Genomic DNA, 15,836 nt, shown 5'->3' on the forward strand with positions numbered 1-15,836 from the left:
AACCATCCATCCACCTAGACTCCAGACGGTCCGTTTTGGACACGTGATCCCCATATTTTCCCCCGTGTTCATTCAGAAACTCGGCTAGCACAAGTATTGAGTGCCTGATCGAACTTGGCATCCCGGGCATTCCCGGGGTTTCCCTTTCAGCCAGAACCAGACTCTGATTCTCCACCCTCGAGGAGGCTCTCTCAAGGGGGGGAGGGGGCAGCAAGCAAACGAATGAAGACATATGCCGTGTCCAAGGAGAGCCAAGCAGAGGTCCCCCTCCTCTGTGTCGGGGGAAGTGTCTGCTGGGTTAAGCCTCTGTGGGAAACAGTATGGAAACGTCTCAGAACTTCAAAATAGAACTGCCACCTGAACCTGTGAGTCACTCCTTGGCATCACACACGAGAACCCCAAAACATCGGTTCAGAAATATCGACACACACCTTTGTTCGCCGCAGCACTGTTTACAGTAGCCAAAATCTGGACTCAGCCCAATCCCAGTGACAGATACATGGATAATGAAGCTCTGTGTATGTGTGTGTGTGTGTGTGTGTGCGTGCGCGAGTGTGTGTGTGTGTGTGTCCACCTACTACTCAGCTGTTAGAAAAGACGTACTATTCCCCTTTCTCAACAACGTGGATGGACTCAGAAGGCTTCATGTTAATTAGAATAAGTCAGGATGAACTTATCCATGTGTGGGATACACAGAAACAAAGAAAGGCGCGGAGAGTGCGCAGTGAAGATGAAACCCTGGGGGCTCTGAAAACGGGGCCCAGGGTGCCAAGCTGGGGGCGGGAGTGGGGGCAGACTAGGCCTGTGGTCCTCTGGGGATGGGAAGGCTGGGGTAAGTGGGAATACAAGCAGCATACGCATAAGAACTGCAGGGAAATACACCTGGGGCAGAGAGATAGTACAGGGGGTAAGGCACCCGACCCCAGCTGGATCCCCGGAGTATGTCAGGAGCCCCCCAGACCTTTGTGGATAACCCCTGCCCTGATAAATAATTGGTGTTTCTGTTTAAAGACGGTTCCAGAGACAGAGGCAGATCTGTTTGGATAGGCTGCCCTGGGCTGTGAGGAAAATGGGTTTCTGAAGAGCCGGGGCAGCAGGGGAGGTGCACGCCGTGTAGACGAGCAGCTCAGAGGTGGACAGACCCCAGGGACCGTCCCTGGCGTCCAGGGTCCAGACGAGGGATGGCAGATGGGTGCTGGCTGGGTGGGCGTGGGCGTGGGGGCGCAGGAGCTGCCTTTGGCCGGGGGTGGGTGGGGTACGTGTGGGCCGGGCTTGCTGGGGTGCGGGGGCTTCCCGGCACTCCAGGCATCTGGGAGCGGGCGTGGAGGGGGCAGTCGCTCTGGCCTCCCAAGAGGTGTCCTACTGTGAGCTGGTTTCCAGATCTGGACGTTGCCCGCCTGAGAAGGCGGTTCCGTCTCAGCCCCCCGCGCCCTGCGTCTCTGACGCACCGACCACAGGACTGGCTTCTCTCGGCTTTTGTGACTTAAAATCGTCCTCCGCGCCCAGGTCTCCCCGGACAGAGTGGCAGGAGCCCCCGCACAGCCGCTGCTAGGGGCGTTCTGGGAATTCCGCCCTGGTCTGGACACAGCGCCACTCACGTGCTCCCGGACCCGGGCCCCTGGGCAGCCTGGGCCGTGCTCTCCCTGCCGGCCCCCTCCCTCTGCACCGGGATGCTTTGGCTTGCCTCTGTACGCTGAGTGCTCTTGTGTTTCCCCTTCCATTCGGAGGACCCCGCCTCCGTGCACACCTGCCAGCGTGCACATTCCCGGGCTCCCTCTCAGACCCGCTGAACCAAACCCGCCAGCTTTTATGCCGGGGGCCTGGCTAGCTGAGTTGGAAACAGACTCCCCAGGTTACTTTTCTGCCCGTCATCATGCAAGCCACTCGTGCAGAGAAGAGCGTCCAATCCCAGTTTTGTTCTTTCCATCTTGAAGACCTTGGGCACGCCATCTCGTCTCGGGCCTCAGGCCTCCCTTCTCTGTAATGGGTACATTAACAATGGCCACCCACTGTATAAAACCTTAATAAAAAAAAACAAACGAGGAACACTTTAGAAACAAATTGTAAGGTCATCGTTCTCACCTGCCGTCTTTCCACTGTGGTATGTGCAAGCCAGCTACCTGCAGACTCCTGCTCTCTTTGAGCCTGGGGACAGTGATGTGTTTGTGACATTGCCCGGTATTGTCTACATAAAGGTCAAAACTTCTAGTAAATACCAGCAACAGGGGTCAGGTGCTTCTCCTCGCCCTCCTGGCCAGACGGGGATTTTCTTCCAGTTCTCTGCATCTTCTTGTGACCATCATTGTAAAAGATTCACAGCAGAGGAAGAGCTAGAAAAATGCCTGTGGATTTGGTAGAGAATAACTTTTGTATACGACAATTTTACCCAGCTTCACTCCTGTGTAATTTGACAAATAAAATTGTAAGATTTGGGCCGGGGTAGGGGTGGAGGGTGGCTGTTGCCCCCCGAAGTGCGCAGGGCTCAGTCCTGGCCCTGCACTCGGGAATCATTCTTGGGCTCCAGGTGCCATGTGTGGTGCTGAGGATCAAACCCGGGTCGGCCGCATGGAGGCAAGCACTCTGTCCACTTGACTCTCTGCAGCCTTCAAATTGTAAGGCGTTTCGAGTCTATCAGGTACCGGATGTAAGCATGTGTTTCTGGAAGTATGTTGTAAATGTTATTCTTTTTAAAAAAAAAATTGTTTTGAAATTACTCTGAGATACAAAGTTGTTCGTGCTTGAGTCTCAAGCATGCAGTGTCCAGTCCCTTCACCAGTGTCCACTTCCCTCTACCAATGACCCCAGTTTCCCTCCTGCCCCCACCCTCCCAGCCTGCCTGTATGGCAGTCTCTTTCCTTTTTCTTTTTCCCTTTTAGGCCCTGTGGTTTTCGGTACTGTTCCTGAAAGGGTGACATGCGTATCAGTTTACTCCTTGCGGCTCCTGGTTCTTGTCCAGAGGGACCACTTAACGCTACCATTGTCCTGGAGGTCCCCTCTCTGACCTGGCCACCCTCCCCACGTTGTGGCTGACTCTCTACTAAGGACCGGTTCTGCTGGCCGTTGTTTCTGTTGTCTTTGGGTATTACTCTCCTGCCGTGTTTCTTCATAGCCCACGAATGAGCAGAGTCATTCTAAGCCTGGCCCTCTCCCTCTGACTCATTTCACTCACCACGATACTCTCATGTCCATCCATGAGTAAGCAGATTTCGTGAGTTCATTTTTTTATTTTCTAACAGCTGCGTAGTATTCCATTATGTGGATATACGTAGCTTCTTGGTCCACTCATCTGTTCCTGGGCACTGGGGTTGTTTCCAGATTTTGGCTACAAAAAAAAATCAGAGTGCAGATGACTTTTCTGGGTTGCGATTTGGAGCTGTTAGGGTATATTTCCAGGAGCAGAATTGCTAGGTTGTATGGAAGCTCAGTTCCTTAATTTTTTGAGAAGTTTCTGTATTGTCTTCCGAAAAGGCTGGACCAGGTTTCACTCCCACCAGGAGAGCAATATTCTTTTTTTTTTTTTTTGCTTTTTTTTTTTTTTTTTTTTTTGCTTTTCGGGTCACACCCGGCGATGCTCAGGGGTTACTCCTGGCTCTACTCTCAGGAATTACTCCTGGCGGTGCCGGGGGACCACATGGGATGCTGGGAATCGAACCCGGGTCGGCCACATATAAGACAAACACCCAACCCGCTGTGCTGTCACTCCAGCCCCGAGAGCATTATTCTTAAGGAGACATTCAACCTGGGCAACAGCAGTTTCAGAGTTAGGAAATCTCTAGCAAACTCCCGGTAGATTTACTCATTTTTGCTGGCTGGTACTTGAATGCCATTCTACTTCTTAGGGAAATTGCAGGGGCCAAAGCAATAGTACAGTGGGTAGGGCACTTTCCTTGCCGGGGGCTAACCCAGGTTTGGTCCCTGGCACCCTGTATGGTCCCCTGAACCCACCAGAATGGATCCCTGAGCACCAGTGGGTGTGCCCCCCACCCAACCCCGTCCCCGTAAGAGAAGAGGCACCCAAGGGGCAAGGCCATTCTCTCCTTGGTCCGTTCCTGCGCTATGCGCCCGGCGTCATTATAAGTACTTTATTGCCAATCTTAATAAAACATCTGCTGAGTTCCTTATTGGGAGAGGTGAGCGCGTGTGGGGTGAAACGCTTTCCCACATGCTAATGCAATCCTGACAGTGGGCATCTGTTACGATGGCTGTCTCTGTGAACAAACTTTTTTTAAAACCACATTTCTGGACAAAAGCATAGCTGCTCTTCATATCCTTCCACTGTGCTGTCTGCAATTTCAGTATCCGCACTTCTGCACTCCCTGAGATGCTCTGACCCTCCAGAGCACCTCGCTTGCCTTGAATGAACCAAGACCCTCAATCACTCCACTTCAGACTCCTAAAAAAGTGCTGCGGAGCCTCGCCGTGAGAAGAGCTTGGCCCACATGGAGCCAGATGCAGATGGCCAGTGGATAGAGCATTTGACTTACACAATCCCTGGCGCCCCATCTGGTCCCCTGAGCACTGCCAGCTGTGGACCGCCCCCCCCCCCCCCACCACACACACACAAAGTGAGATGGTAAGGTGATGAGTTTTAGGCACAAAAGCTTTTCTGGGGCCGGAGCAATAGTACAGTCAGTAGGGCCCTGCACGCGACCAACCCAGGTTGGATCCCAGCATCCCATATGGTCCCCTGAGCACCGCCGGGAGTGATTCCTGAGTGCAGAGCCAGGAGTAACCCCTGAGCATCAGGTTTGTCCCACCCAAAAAACAAAAACTTTTCTGAGGCTGAGAGATAGTCCGAGGGGGTCAGGTGCTTGCCTGGCATGTAGCCAACTCTGGCTGGTCCCCAGCATCCCATTATTTCCTCCTGAGCCCTACTGGGAGTGATCCCGAAGAACAGAGCCAGGAGTAAACCCTCAGCACCACTAGGTGTGACCCCCCTTCCCCCCCCCACACACACATAAACCCCAAAGTAATTTCTGCTTGTCTGCCACTCTTTCTCGTGGGAGCGGGGAGATAGTCAGCTAGGGATTTCCGTGTGTAGAATCCCGCAGCATCTTCCAGTCAGAATATCTGCTGGGGAGGACGGAGAGCTGGAGGGGGGTTTGGTGCTGGAGCTATGGGCGTGGGAAACCGCCGGTGACTGTCTTGTAAATCACAGATCTCAGTCAATACAAAGAGTAAACGTTTAAAAAAAAAAAAAAAGATTTCTCGTGAAAAATGCGTAGACTTTGGAACCAGAAGGACCGGAATGCGAGTCTGCGTCCCAGACACAGAGAGCTGGTTCCCTCCCCTGTACCCGGGCCAGGTAGGCCTGTTGGTAGCTGGTCGTTTGAGTTAATGAAATGCCAGGGAGGGTGCTGGGCCCAAGTGGACAGTCAACAGAGAACAGTGGCTTTTGTCTGATTGTAACGGCTCTCCTGGCTGGTCCCCGGGAGCCTCTTAGAGGGACATTTCAGAGTGCCCCCATTTGTGAGGACCCTGGCCCTCCTGCGCCCTCCGGGGCACCAGCGTGCTGCACTCAGACCGGAAATGTCTTCAGATTCCTTCAGTCCACAGGGCCGGCGCAGTCCTTCGCCCGAGGAACCGAGGACCCGTGTCTCCCTCGGCGTTTCTGCCGGCTGCGGATTGGCAGCCAGTGGTTTCACCTGGCACCGGGGGTTCCCATTCCTGTAGTTCCACCTCCCGCATGGAGGCCAAGGCCCGCCAACTCCCGCTCCCCCAGAACCCAATTCTCAGGCAGGAACAACGTTCCGAGACTCTTCCAGTTGTGTCCAGTCAGTTGTGTCTTGGCCTGGCCCTTGCCCGGAGAGCCCTGGCTTGAGAGTTCTAGAATACAGCCGCTCTTGGAGTGGCTAGTGGCGTTTCGGTGTTAGTCCGGTTCCTGTGATCCCTCTAGCCCACTGTTTCCCAGAGTGGCCAGGGCCTCCCCTGCCACACCCCCCGGGGCTGCTGAAATGGGAGGGGGCGGTTGCCTTGGGTGCAATTGATGGAGGTGCTTTCCGTTCGCTTGAAGAAGGTAGATTCCCAGGGCGGGGCTGGTGGGAGAGGGGACCCTCCGCTCTGACCCTTGAGCCCCTTTGAGCCGAGTATTTTATTGGACGGCAGTGTTCTCTCCGGCATATAATGAGAAGAGTCGAGTGCAACCAGCGAGAACAGATTTGGCAGAGGGAAAATGGAGAATCCCCTGGTTTTTGGATCCCAGCATCCAGTTGTGTCATTTTGTTTTCGGTGCAATCGGGGGGGGGGGGGGGGGAGGAGGAAGCCCATGGGGGCGCAGGGCGGGGGGCGACAGGGCAGGGAAATGGGAATTGGGAATTGCTGCCGTTCCATCATGGACCAAACTGAAACCCCGATGTCGAAGTCGAGCTTTCAGAGAGGCTGCCGGGCCGCGTCGGTTGACGTCCAGATGCTCCGGAAAAGAGCTTGTTGAGGCCGTCGGCGACGCAGGTGGGGTCTCCGGTGCTCGAGTGCGTGTGCAGACGGCCGCGCCCCCAGGGGCCTCCGTCTCTGTACTCGCATGGAACACGACAGTGTCGGCTCCTGTGGCCGGGCCACTGTAGCATTTCATCCAGGCGCTTCTGTCCCAGGCCCACACTTTCCCGGTCCCCTTCGGGCCTCTGGAGCTCCGTGGGGAGAAAGACTTGGCAGCCTGCCTTGTGCCTTCTCGCTTGTCGGCCCATGTCATGTTTCCTCCCGGTCCTGAGGAGATGGTCTTCTCACCCCAACTGCCCTGGCTCCCCCACGCCGCTCCCCGCTTCACCCCAAGACCACGCTGCCTCGCTGCTCCCTCCAGAGAGCAGAAGCAACCGCAGCCAGAGGCCCCTTTGTCTCCCCTCACCCCTGCACCTTCCCCCCCCCCCCGTGCACCCCTCCTCTCCAGCCAGCCCTGCATTCCTGCACCCAACTGAGCGAGCCCTGGAATCTCGGCAGAAGCAGCGTTTCCTCCCGTTCAGGCCCAGCCCGACCGCTTCGGATGCACGAGCACGAAATAACCAGCGATCACAGGGCCGGACCTCCGTCTCGAGCCTCCCAACACCCATTACTGTTTTATTTCATGGCACTTGACTCTGTTTATTCAGCACGACCAGGGCAGCGTTCAGGCTCTAGCAGGCCTGTTAAATATTTACCCGGGAGGCGGATATTTAGACATGAATCAGCAGCACTTATCGGTGTGTGACGCTGGAAGGAAGGTTCGGGGCCCCTCCCCGGCCGAGAAACTCCCGAGCTGAATAAAGGGTGCAGCCCCGTGGCCCGTCGAAAGTAAACCCGCAGTGAAAACTGCCTTTTGTCGCGCTGAAGTGCTTCACACACCGGAGCTCAGCGCCGCACGGTGCAGCCACGCAGCTAGGTGTGACAGCGCACCCCAGCTCCCGGGAGCCTGGGCGGCTGGCGGATGGGGTGGGTGCTGAGCAGGGGCAGCGCTGAGGGGGTCCTGGAGCCACTGGGCACGGGGCAACCCGGCGCCAGCCTTGGTGGTGGTCTGCGGGAAGCCCGTCGGCCATGGTCCACTCCCAAGCGCCATGCTCCCAGAGAGCGTGACATCCACCAGACACCGCGTGAACTCTGGGGACACACGGGCCCAGGTTCAGACCCTGCTGGACCGTTGTCTGGTGGCAGTGACCCAAGGAAATTCCTCCTGCTCTCTGAACCTGCTTTTTGTTGTTGTTGTTTCTAAACTGTAAAATGACTGTAATCCTTGAGTCATGGGGAGAATTCGGTTTGATCGTGCGAATGCATCAGGCTGAAGAGCGTTAGTGCCCACTGGCCGCAGGGCCGAGGACAGGGACGCGGGCCTGGCAGCCAGGCCGTGCTTCCCGTCTGGGTTTCCCTGACTGGCTGTTTCAGGAGAGAAGCGTCAGGGTGGGAGACTGCCCACGGGCTCCTTTACACGCCTGTGTCCAGCTTAACGAGTGATCAAGAAGTTACCCTGCCACGGTAATTTTATAGGGTCAGGCCGGTGCAGCTTCTTCCTGGGTACAGACTGGCCAAATTATCGGGGTGGTGCTGTGCTATGGTGTGAAGGATTGGTTTTCTAAGTAAACTATGAAAAGCTGGGGTTTTGATATTCTGTGTTTTATACGGACATTTTACTAATACTACTGTCTCTCTATGTCTCTCTGTCTCTGTATCTGTCTCTCTCTCTCTCTCACACACACACACACACACACCGCTTCTCACTCTTTTCAAATTTCTTCAAATAAAAACTGTTTTACTTTAAAACAATACCAGTAGCTGCAGGATATAAATATCGAATTTATTTTTCTTACACTACAGAATTTTCTTCTTAATCAGTTGCAATCCTAAAGGAACATTGGAACTTTCTGGTTAGTTCCGGTTAGTTGTGTGCCCTCTACGTGCTTTTGCATCCAAAAAAAAAAAAAAAAACAAAAAAACCCTCCGGCCCCCACAAAGTATAGGGATTTTCCTAATCTTCGGAGTTTAGTCTAAATCTAATCCAGTGTCTGGCCCCAGAGTTTCAAAAGGAAAAATGATGGTCTAACCCTGGCAGCAAGGTGTAGATGAGTCATACTTTGTCAGATGTCATCATAGACTTTCCTCTGTTGTCAGGAGTTGTTGGTGTGTGGTTTGGGGGGGGGGGCAGAGCAGTAGCATAGCAGGTTGGGCACTCGCCTCACATGTGGCCAACCCAGGTTCGATCCCCGTAGCCGATATAGTTCCCTGAGCACTGCCAGGAGTAATTGCTGAGCACAGAGCCTGGAGTAAACCCTCAGCAGTGCTGGGTGTGGCCCCAAAACAAAATAAACCAATATTTTTTTTTTTTTTCAGAAAAGAGTTGTTGGAGTTTGGGGTACCCACTGAGCAGGGAAATTTCAGCACCAGGTGTCACTCCACAGTGACATCTCCACATCATCTCGGAGTTTTACTGAGTGGCTGGGATTTTTTTTTTTATTCTTGTACTTAATTCTGTCTTTATTTTTACCAGAAAAATTAATTTCAGGAAACTGTAGCTAACAGAGTTTAACTACGAGCTGGATCTGGAGTCCTTTCAGTCAAATTCTATGTTGTTTCCTGGATTACAAGCCCAAGATTGAGTTTCTCTGTCCTAAGCTATTGAGAAGTGGTTTTCTTGGCTGTTATTGTAAAACATTTTGCCTCCGTTTACAGCCTTGTAACTGTGGGAACTTGGATCAGGAATAATCGTGCATTAAGAGATTTGAGGGGTCTTTATATCCCACTGTATGACAAAGAGGGTTTAAGAGGCTTACAGCATGATAGACGTTAGAATAAAATTTAAATAAGAAAAAAAAAATAGGCCCAAAGGAAAATGAAAGTAGGAAAGAAGATGAAATCAGGATTAATAGTGAATTATAAAATGTGTGCTATAAGGTTCAGAACAGTTTCTGACTATTCTGAATCAGCATTTGCTGACTCATTGAAACTAAGAGGAGAACTCCTAGAAAGTTCTGGAAACTACTTCTGGATTAACCTTGTGTCTGGTGCTTAGATAGACCGTGTTTCCATTTGCTTAAATGAATTGAAAGGCCAGTGTGAATAGGCTAGGAGCGGAATTCCTGTCCACAAGGGCCAGTGGATGTGGAACCATTTCAGATCATGTTTAATTGCCACCATTTAAAAGTGGAGAGATTAGGGCCAGAGAGAGAGTACAGCAGGGAGGGCGTTGGCTTGCACAGGGCCAGCCTGGGTTCGATCCCAGGCATCCTATATGGTTCCCTCTGCCCCGCCAGGAGGCACTCCTGAGGGGAGAGCCAGAAATCATCCCTGGGCACTGCCGGGTGTTGCCCAAGAACAGAAACAGAAGAAAGTACTTTAAAATGGAGAGATTAAATAATATGGAATTTCCACGTGAAAAAAAAAATGATAACCGGGGCTGGAGCAATAGCACAGTGGGTAGGGCGTTTGCCTTGCACGCGGCCGACCCGGGTTCTAATCCCAGCATCCCATATAGTCCCCTGAGCACCGCCAGGGGTAATTCCTGAGTGCAGAGCCAGGAGTAACCCCTGTGCATCGCCAGGTGTGACCAAAAAAAAAAAGAAGAAAAAAAAAATGATAACCTGGTAAGAGTGGGGAAGCTGTGTTTATGGGGGAATCCCCCACCCCCTTGGTTCCTTCTGCTCACATGTCACACCCGCTGCCTGGACTGCGTGTCCTCTGGAGGTCTGACCCTTGGGGCCACTGGCCTCGTGCTGGAAGGGAGGGGCCGGCAGCCCCCGGAGGTGAAGCACCTTGACAGTTTCACGGTGACTTGGTTTCGTCCCGTGACGGTGTCGCGTGGCTGACTCAGTGCCCACTGGGGCGTCATGAAGACGCCACTCCCCTAAGAAGCACAGCCACCGGCAGCTACCGTGGTTGTCGCCAGGACTCGGCCCGTGGGCTCCACGGCTCCGTTGTGTAGCAGGACCGATGCTTGTTATTATCACTCCTTGTTCGTCCCGGGTGACACCAGCGGCTGGAGCGGAAGGGGGTGGGCAGACTTGGACGTGGCCGCTGGTGGGCGTCCGAGTCTCCATGCTCATGTGGGATGTGTCCTCTTGTCTTCCCAGTGCTCTCGGGGGCTCCTCGGCCCTTCACATCCCCGCCTTCCCGGGAGGAGGATGCCTCATCGACTACGTGCCTCAAGTGTGCCACCTGCTCACCAACAAGGTACAAGCGAGGCTCGGTGCCCTCGACCTGGGCGTGGGGTGACGGGGGGGGGGCAGTGCTCCCAGAACAGTGCTCTCCACAGGGTCCTCTGCCTGCTCCCCAGCCCGGCCCACTCTGAAGCAGAGCTCGGCAGTCTCTCACACCCCATCCCTCCGCCCCCCACCCCACTTCCCCTCAAAGGCTTCTGACTCCCCTTTCTGACTCCCCTGCCCTTTGATCTTAATGGTTCACATTTCTGTGTGGATATTTAAACGCTCTCCTGCTTTGAATTTCCAAGAGCCTTTTCCAAAAGATTTTGCTAGATTTTTTGCACCCATGAGGGTTTGAAATTCTGGCCTTTGCCCATTGTCTGGGTGGTGCCTGTGTGTGTGTGTGTGTGTGTGTGTGTGTGTGTGTGCGCGCGTGCGCACGTTTGCGTGTTTGCATGCGTGTGCATACTTGCCTGAAGTTGATCCCAAGGGAATTCTCTAAAACGGCCTTCATCTCTGCCTCCTTTTCAAGGCCACATTTTTTCATAGTTCTGGAGCCATTCCACAGAGCCCCCCCTCCTTAGAGCCAGATTTCCGAGGGCCCCAGCCTCGCCCAAGGCACATGCAAGTAGCCCAAGCTTCCCTTGACCTGTGCTCACGAGCCGTGGGTGGGCAGACAGCAGCCTTTCCCTCGGTGGTGGTCGTCAGTTCTTTCTCCAGAGTTTACTTATCAACGTCCAGCCAGCAGGTTTAGCTCAAAGCCAGCGCTCTTAGTCGGCTGGGCCACAGGCCTCCTCTCTTCCTCCTCAGGGTCTGACTCAGTTTCTTAATCCCCCAGGTTGCGGGGGAGGGGCTGGTGGGGAAATATGTCTTTCATCTCTCTCATTCAAAAGATAGCTCATCTCTATATAGGAAGTAGTTTTTAATATTTAAATCACTTTTAGACGTTTAAATAAATTTGAAATAAGCATTTGAAAATAAAGTTGCAAAGCCTTCAGTAATATTTTGCAAATGCCAGGAAACAAATCCAGCCCTTTGCAGCCTAAGGCTTGGCAGGTGCCCAGGGAGCGGGCTTTCTGGAATGGTCGCTTCTCATTTGGGCTGATTTCTCGAGCTTTTGCCCTCCTTCCTCACTCGTCAGAGGACAAAATTCATATTTACATTGCGGGACTTTAAACTACCTTCAAATCTGCATCCCACTGCTACGGAGGGAAAAAAAAAATCAGGTTAGGTCTTTTAGAACCAGGAAGGAAAAAAAGCCTTTTCAAAGCTCCCCAAATTGAGATTAATTTCTAGTCCAAAAAAAAAAAGTATAATAACATTTTCCCAGAAATACAAGAATCATTTTTTTCTTATCTAGTTCCTTTCATTAATTTTGCTTGTCTTTTAAAATTGATGTTCTTCCCTGTGCTCCAAATGAGAACAGTATGGGCTGCGTTTAGAAACAATCTCTTCAAATGAATTTCCATAATTGCATTGGAATCTATCTTTATAGCCAGTTTTGTTGTGGGTTACTGTTAAAATGGTTTTCTGTTTTTAAAATCAAGTATACAGAACTGTTTTCATCCCCTTTTTAAACAAAGCCACTTAAGCAAACTTATCATCTGTTTTTCTTTTCCCAAAATAACATTTTTGGTCCTGCATCAAGCGTGCAAAGTAAGCACTGTTTTTATAAATTGACATAAGCCCCTATTATATAAATAGACTTGTTTTACTTTGAAAGGCTACAGCAGAGCTCTGAGTACCAACTGTGTCAAGATTTTCGCTCACTTTATCGCAGATTTTTGTTAGGTAGGGGGACCACAGTGTGGCTGTCGCCAGCAGAAACAGTTTGGGGGAGTCACTGCAAGGATACTGTAAGGAATGTATATTTTGTGTTAGAAATCATTGGGGGAGTTTTGGGGGGCTTTGGCGGGGCGGGGCGGGGCTAAAGGATGCGCTCGGCAGAGCTGCTGGGCTGAAAACACTGCCAGGAGCCACCTCGCAGTTTGAAAAATAAAAATGAAAAAAAGAAAGAAAGTGTTGGGCTAATGGTTAACTTCCAGATGCCTAGCTTAATAGGTCATTTGTGGGGTGGAGGAGTTGGTCCACACCCGGTGATGCTCAGGGGTTCCCAGTGGTGCTCGGGGGACCACAGGGGCTGCCAGGGTTTGAACCCAGTTCAGCTGCATGCAAGGCAAATGCCCTACCCCTGTGCCATCTCTCCGGCCCCATTAGGTCACTTACTTGTTTGATAGATACACATGGTGATGGCAAGGGGAAATGTGAAAGTGCAAAATAAGGGCCCCTTTGTGACACTCCTAACACTAGGGGTTTAGGAAAAGGAGTTAAAACCTCACGGTGCCATTACTGGGAGCTGTAGTTCAAGGTAGCCAAATGGCCCCAGATGCAGAGAGGAAGCTCGTCTTTAAAAGGAGTTTCCTCAGATAAATGCAGAAGAACTGATAAAATTTTCACAATCACCATTTTCTCGGGTATTGATGAAATCATGGGTCCAGGCAAGGCTCTCGCAGACTCAGGCTGCTCTGCGGAAGTCTGGTGGGAACCAGCTCCTCCTGTGGTTCACTGTGCACCCCTGGGTGTCTCCCGTGCACCCCTGGTGAGGAGCAAAGAGCCCTCCCTGTTGGAGTGGCCAGCTCTCATGACCTGATCCCCTGGGCAAATACAGTGTCACTGTTTAGAAGTTCCAAACCCATCAACTCAGACCTCGAGGTCTAAGGAAATATCGAGGGTCAAAGGGAAAAAATAAGAAAGCAATGGGGAATCTCAAACAATAGACGTTGTGAAACATCACTCTCCTGGTGTCAGCAGCCGCACGCGTGTCAGCCCCCACAGGTGTGGAGGATGTTCTAAGCCGTCACAGTGGTAGGACACATACTTTGTGTACTTTGCATGTCAGAGGTCCCAGGTTCCTCCACTACCCCCCACATAAAATGAGAGTTAGGGCTTTGATGAGTGCAAGAGCCCTTGCCTCGCATGTATGTGGTCCTGTCTCAGTCCTTGGCACCACAAAAAAATAAGAAAAAAATCAAATCAAGGAACAGAAGACTTTCTAGATTCAATGCCCAATCTCTGATTTTACCCTTATTTAAAAACACAAAACACCTGAGCTGGACTGATAACACATTGGATAGGGCGTTCGCCTAGCCCACGCCAGCCCAGGTGCAATTCCCGTCACCCCATATGGTTCCCTGAGCTCTCCAGGAATGATCCTTGAGCGCAGAGCCAGGAATAAGCCCTGAGCACCTCTGGATGAGCCCAAACACCCCCCACGTAAATAAACTAGAAAGTAAAAACCCAAACACCCAAACACCTGGGGAGACTATTGAGTCATTTTCCAAAATGGGCAGGGTCCTAGATGAATTCCAAGAATGACCACTCACTTCGGGTGCAGTGAAGGCACCATGCTTATATAAAATAGTCCCATGGATTAGTCTTGGCTGTGGAGGGACATGCAGAAGTGTGGAGGGGTGCACCAGCCGGCCACCAGCTCTCCGACCCTTTGAGACATCCTAACAGTGGCCTAGTACATGGGCAGACCACTAGCTGAAGCCAGTGGTTTATAGTTACTGAGTGAAGGTGGCAGGAATAAGGCAGTTTGTTTTACTAGTTTTCCTGCTTCTCTGAATTTTTGAGATTTTTTTCATTGTTATTTTTTTAAATCGAGATTCGGTGACTGACAGTGCTATTAATTGTGGCTTCTCGTGCACATAATTCCAACACCACACCCATCACCCGTACATACCCCTCTCCCTCACCCAAGGCCCCCAGCATCAACTGCGTGGATCAGTTCTCTCATAATGTTGCCTTTGAACCTGCTTTGTTGCTCCCTTGCTGTGTATCTTTAAGTCCCACATATGAGAGAGGTCATTCAGTATCTGTCCCTGTCCTTCTGACTGACATCATGCAGTGTGCTGTCCTTTAGTTCCATCCATGTCACCGCAAATTGCATGCTTTTGTCCTTTCTCAGAGCTGCGTAGTATTCCATTGTGTACATATACCACAACCTTTGACTCCACTCACCAGTAGCTCGCGTTTGGCTCATCTCCGTGTCTTGGCTGTTGTACCGAGTGCGGCGTGCACACTTCCTTTGGAGTGGTGTTTTTGTCTTCATAAACGATGTAAACATTTCCCACCCCACTTCTCAGCCTGAGGTTCCCGTTGCAGGTGCAGTACGTGATCCAGGGCTACCACAAGAGAAGAGAGTATGTCGCCGCTTTCCTCAGCCACTTCGGCACGTAAGTTCCTCTTTGTCTAAGCCCCGTATCACAGTGCCCTTGCTTCCCGGGGGCCCGGGTCGGAGGGGCTCACGAACGAGCACCTGGGGCAGAAGCAGGCGAGGCCCCGAGTTCATCCCTGGCACCTCAGGCCCCCCTATAGCTCTCTGGGTGTGGCCCCCAAGCGCCACCCAGAGTTCACCCAACACCCCCAATCCCTAACCTCCACCACCACCAAAAAAAAGAAAACGAAAAAGAAATGCCGGAAGGCGTTTTCCAGCTCCCCCTCTAGCCAACCCTAGCAGCGACTCTGCCCTGGACCTGCCACCCCCACTCTCCCCAGAAGGAATGCCCAGCGCCTGGACCCCCTCACCTCACGCTTTCCTGAGGAGAGTCCCCGAACGATCAGGAGCCCCAGGGAGCCCCAGGCCGGCCTGGACACTGAGCAGTACCGTTGCTCAGGGCCCCTTTCTCAGGAAGCACCGTGAAGTGTTGAGGTGGAAGTTGAGTGTTAGACTCCGGCGCGTCACGCCCTGTGAGGGGCTGGCAGCAGCCCAGGGGGAACGGGGCTGTGTCTCCGCTGTGGCCAGTCGGCCTGAGTGAAGCTGCCGCCCTCTCTGGCTTCCCCGTGGGGGTCCACTCAGGCCGGGAAGGGGTGTGGGCTTTCCTCTGCACAGTCGAGAAAGGGGGAGTCTTCTTCCCACGGGAGGGCTCGGCACGCCGGCTTTCGGAGGGCTGACTATCCCCCTCCCCCGTTGCAGAGGTTTGTAAACAGAGGCTGTACTGACAATGTCAGATTTGAAACAAGGAACTGAGGGGCTTGGAATGAACAGACAGGGGGCCCGGGAAGGAGAGGATGTAACCAGGAGAGCTTGGCCAGCCCCGGGAGATCGCTTTACACGCTCTGGCATAATTATGAGCAAAATTTCTGACTCCTCAAAACGACTTCAGGAAGTGTCTTGTTACCCGTAGTGGAATTTTTCATGCCTCCAAAATAGAAGTGTCGATATCCAAACAGCATGACTGT

At 52.4% G+C, this 15,836-nt stretch overlaps 1 protein-coding gene across 1 annotated transcript in view; it reads left to right on the forward strand.

The window, feature by feature from the left end:
* BABAM2 (BRISC and BRCA1 A complex member 2) overlaps nt 1-15,836 on the forward strand; it is a 398,928-nt gene that overhangs the window by 314,867 nt on the left and 68,225 nt on the right. Inside the window, exons 8-9 of the mRNA XM_055123091.1 lie at nt 10,524-10,623; nt 14,760-14,830. Coding sequence (XP_054979066.1) covers nt 10,524-10,623; nt 14,760-14,830 — 171 coding nt within the window. The remainder of the gene's footprint in view (nt 1-10,523; nt 10,624-14,759; nt 14,831-15,836) is intronic.

Source organism: Sorex araneus, chromosome X (assembly GCF_027595985.1).
Source record: "Sorex araneus isolate mSorAra2 chromosome X, mSorAra2.pri, whole genome shotgun sequence".
NCBI classification, from domain to species: Eukaryota; Metazoa; Chordata; class Mammalia; order Eulipotyphla; family Soricidae; genus Sorex; species Sorex araneus.